Source organism: Malania oleifera, chromosome 10 (assembly GCF_029873635.1).
Source record: "Malania oleifera isolate guangnan ecotype guangnan chromosome 10, ASM2987363v1, whole genome shotgun sequence".
Taxonomy (NCBI): Eukaryota; Viridiplantae; Streptophyta; class Magnoliopsida; order Santalales; family Ximeniaceae; genus Malania; species Malania oleifera.
Genome location: NC_080426.1, coordinates 10,267,357 through 10,270,651, shown reverse-complemented (window position 1 = coordinate 10,270,651; position 3,295 = coordinate 10,267,357). Strand labels below are relative to the sequence as shown.

At 35.7% G+C, this 3,295-nt stretch overlaps 1 protein-coding gene across 1 annotated transcript; it reads right to left on the bottom strand.

Moving 5' to 3' along the window:
• Positions 1-228: 228 nt before the first annotated feature.
• LOC131165557 (actin-depolymerizing factor 1-like) lies at positions 229-2,924 on the bottom strand. The gene is made up of 3 exons (XM_058123477.1): positions 2,623-2,924; positions 795-1,060; positions 229-671 (listed from the first exon to the last, which is right to left on the bottom strand). The coding sequence occupies exons 1-3, from the start codon at positions 2,899-2,901 to the stop codon at positions 521-523; spliced, it is 696 nt and encodes a 231-aa protein (XP_057979460.1). The 5' UTR covers positions 2,902-2,924; the 3' UTR covers positions 229-520.
• Positions 2,925-3,295: the final 371 nt, after the last annotated feature.

Sequence of the window (3,295 nt, the reverse complement as noted above, 5' to 3'; positions counted from 1 at the left end):
AGATCAAAATCTATTTCAAGGATTAGAATTGACTGGCCTGAAGGAAATGCCAGTGAACACAATAGGGGGAAAATAGCTTAGTAATATGTAAAGATGGGCTGCCACTGAATTGGTGAAAGCATATTAACAAAAAACGGTGGGAGGATAATGACAATAATGAGCCACAAGACAGATCCATCCAGCTGAGGCTAGGCAGCAAAAGGCTAGCCCATTTCACAATACAAACAATAAAGAAAAAGGGTAATTTCCATCTCAATATGCAAACAAACTGAAAAAGTCATGCCCTCCCCACAGGCAGGCATGGAGGTGATATTCAACCCACTGTCCATAAATACCTATGACAAATGTATACCCAGAATTACTTAAGTTCATATAGGGTAAGGGAATACTTCAAGGTTAAATTTCAACGACAAGCCAAATATCATATCTAGACAAGTTCTTTCTTCCACAAATTATAAACATTCAAATAAGCAAAGCAGAATGTATGGAGGACTCTCCATTGCAAGGCTGGAAATTCAACTCAACTAGCACGGCTTTTAATAACATCAAGACCCATCTCAGTAGGATCAGTTGCCTGCAATTCTACCTGAATGCCATCCAACTCTCTTTTAAACCTGTCCTTAGAACTTGCATAAATCATCTTGCTCCTCACCTTTGCTGTATCAGGAGACCTTCATCCAAAATAATATATAGAAGAGTTACACCACCAAAATTATTATTTAAAAAAAAAAAAAAACAACAGCAATTGACAGTGAATAAAACTGTTGAAAAATTAGTTGTGTAGCAGTAAGTACCATGCAATGAAGAAAATCCTACTCTTTTGGCAGTTCTCTTCAGTCACAAAATCAAAGTCATAAACAGCATATCGGCACTCATTAGCAGGAATGCTTGCGGTGAAATCTTCATAACTTTGAGTTGGCTCACCAAGCTTTTCCACAACAACCTGCTTTTGCTTTTCCTCGATCTTGAAAACAATGAAGCGGTAGGTTCTTTTTGCCTTCAGTTCTAAGAACTTTAGCTTGCAATCATCATCAACGGCCATACCAGATGCTGCATTTGCCTACACAAACGGATGCAATATCAAAAGTATCATAAACCAACAGTATCAAGTGCTGCTAACAATACTATGATAGAACTCATGAATTAAGACCCCACCACTTCCGCCACCCTCCCCCTCTTTATTAGAGTTTCCAAAAGAGGCACAACCTTTGTACCCAAGACAGAAGGCATTACAAAATCACACCTCCAGAGGCAAAAAAGAAAAAAGGAAGCGCCAAGAAAAAACTAAATGGCAATCAAGATGTACAGCCCATAATATCACGAAACTTAAACCTCAAACCAAGATATAACATCATTTTGAGTGCACTAAGACTTTTAACTATAGTTCTGAACAATCTGATCTTATTTAAAAGGGTCGACCAAGGAAACTGGGATAATTCTCGCACAAAGAAAAGATACTCCTCAGAATGCCCCACCATCACACACCCAATCCCCCACCAAAATATACTATGCATAACCCTTGTGCCTAGAGAAAACAAATTATGCTTTCTTTTTTGTTGCTTTTATTAGATAGTAAGAAGCACATGCATTGCAGAAGTTATTTCACGCGAGGAACTATATAAGTTTGGACAGAGCAATGTCGAAAGATGCCAAAAACCCAAACAAGAAAAAGAAAAAAAAAAAGATGTGGAAAAAGAAAACATGCATCCATATCCTTTTACTGCAAGCAATCAAATTAATCAAAGGTTGGTGCGGCAGAGCAGGTTCAATGGGATATCAGAGTTCATTCAGCATTGAGATTTAATATATATATATATATATATACATATCATATCCTTAGGAGATAGACCATTAAACCCATTTATAGGTTATAAGGCAAGCATTGCTATTTCTGTCCAGACAAGTTCATACAACAACACATTTTACACTTTTTCTACTTTGATGTATGTGGATAGATCAGTATCCATAAAATAACTTGTACTTATGTTTTGAACTTTGATCCACACCCCAACCCCAGAGAAAATCCTAGGTCGACCCCCACTAAATTCCATACAATTAACTTTAATTTTCTATAACATTGTTTTTCCCCCTTTAACCAAACATCTAGACTAATCCAAGCTCCAGAACATTTAATGACTCCAAATCTATTATACAATATTAAACAGCAACAACATTAAGCAAACCTTCAATTATGAAGTTATAGAATGTCTACTGAAAGAAAATGAAACTTCGTTAAAAAATCAACTCATGTGAAAAACCCGATAGTTCATGAATCCGATGGTTAACCCGAAACCAATATTGCATCAACATCGTCAGGGATTCGACATCCCCAAACACATGAACTAACACAAATATCAACCATCCAAATCGAAACACCATGCTTCATCATATCAACAACTCGCAATCTCATGATCGAAGCGCAATCGTCAACCGATTCACAACAATCAGCAACAGAAACCCTAACTAGGTTTCAATAGCCTCAAATCTACCGTATTTGCATCAGTCAATTGCATCTCAGACACAAACGATATACGATCATAATATAAATCAAATCGAGCAAATCTTGAAGCAGAAAAAAGACCTAGCTAGACTGATGGTAGTGAAAAAAATCCACTAACTAACCATTTTTTCCGGGAAACAAAAATCTAGGGCGCGCGCGCGAGAAGATGAAGGGAAGATACCCTTCCGATGAGGTCGCTCTGCTTCTAATATCACGATGATGGACGATGATGGTGATGATGCGGGCGGTGGTGAGGAGGTCACGGTCTCCACAGCTAATAAAAGTGCATCATTCCAATTACGTGATGCCACGTGTTTTAAAATGTTTAATGCTCGTAATCCATACTGTAATGGTGTAAAGTTCAATACAGAAAAACATTTTGCGCTCTGTTTGGTCGGCATGTAAGAATATAGTATCGAATTAAATGGTTGAAAGGCGCTTAGAGTCGTAGAGAATAAAAATAGGTAAAAAAAATTAAAGAAAATTTATAAATAACAATAATTTTACAAGAATATATATATTTTTTATGGGCTTAAGGGTTCATTTTGCCCAATTTGGTCAAAGAAAAAGAAAATAGCTGACTTAGAGGCATGTTTAGTTTATCTACAAATAGTAAAATAAAATTAACCTTCTTAAGAAAGATATTAAATGTCATTGAGCATATTAGGAAGAAAATATTATTAATATTTTTAAATTTTTAAAATGTGTTTAATAGAATGTTATTTTATTATAAGTTTGGTTGTTTATTGAATTTTTTTTTGAAACATAAGTTACTTATACTCTTTACTTTAATTG

What these genes read in the sequence shown, in the direction of transcription:
- LOC131165557 (XM_058123477.1), bottom strand. Translation starts at nt 2,901, where the DNA reads ATGCCGACCAAACAGAGCGCAAAATGTTTTTCTGTATTGAACTTTACA. An exon ending in TTTGTTTCCCGGAAAAAATG is followed by an intron (nt 1,061 to 2,622) that starts GTTAGTTAGTGG and finishes CCGTTTGTGTAG; the next exon opens with GCAAATGCAGCATCTGGTAT. An exon ending in AGGATTTTCTTCATTGCATG is followed by an intron (nt 672 to 794) that starts GTACTTACTGCT and finishes TTTTGGATGAAG; the next exon opens with GTCTCCTGATACAGCAAAGG.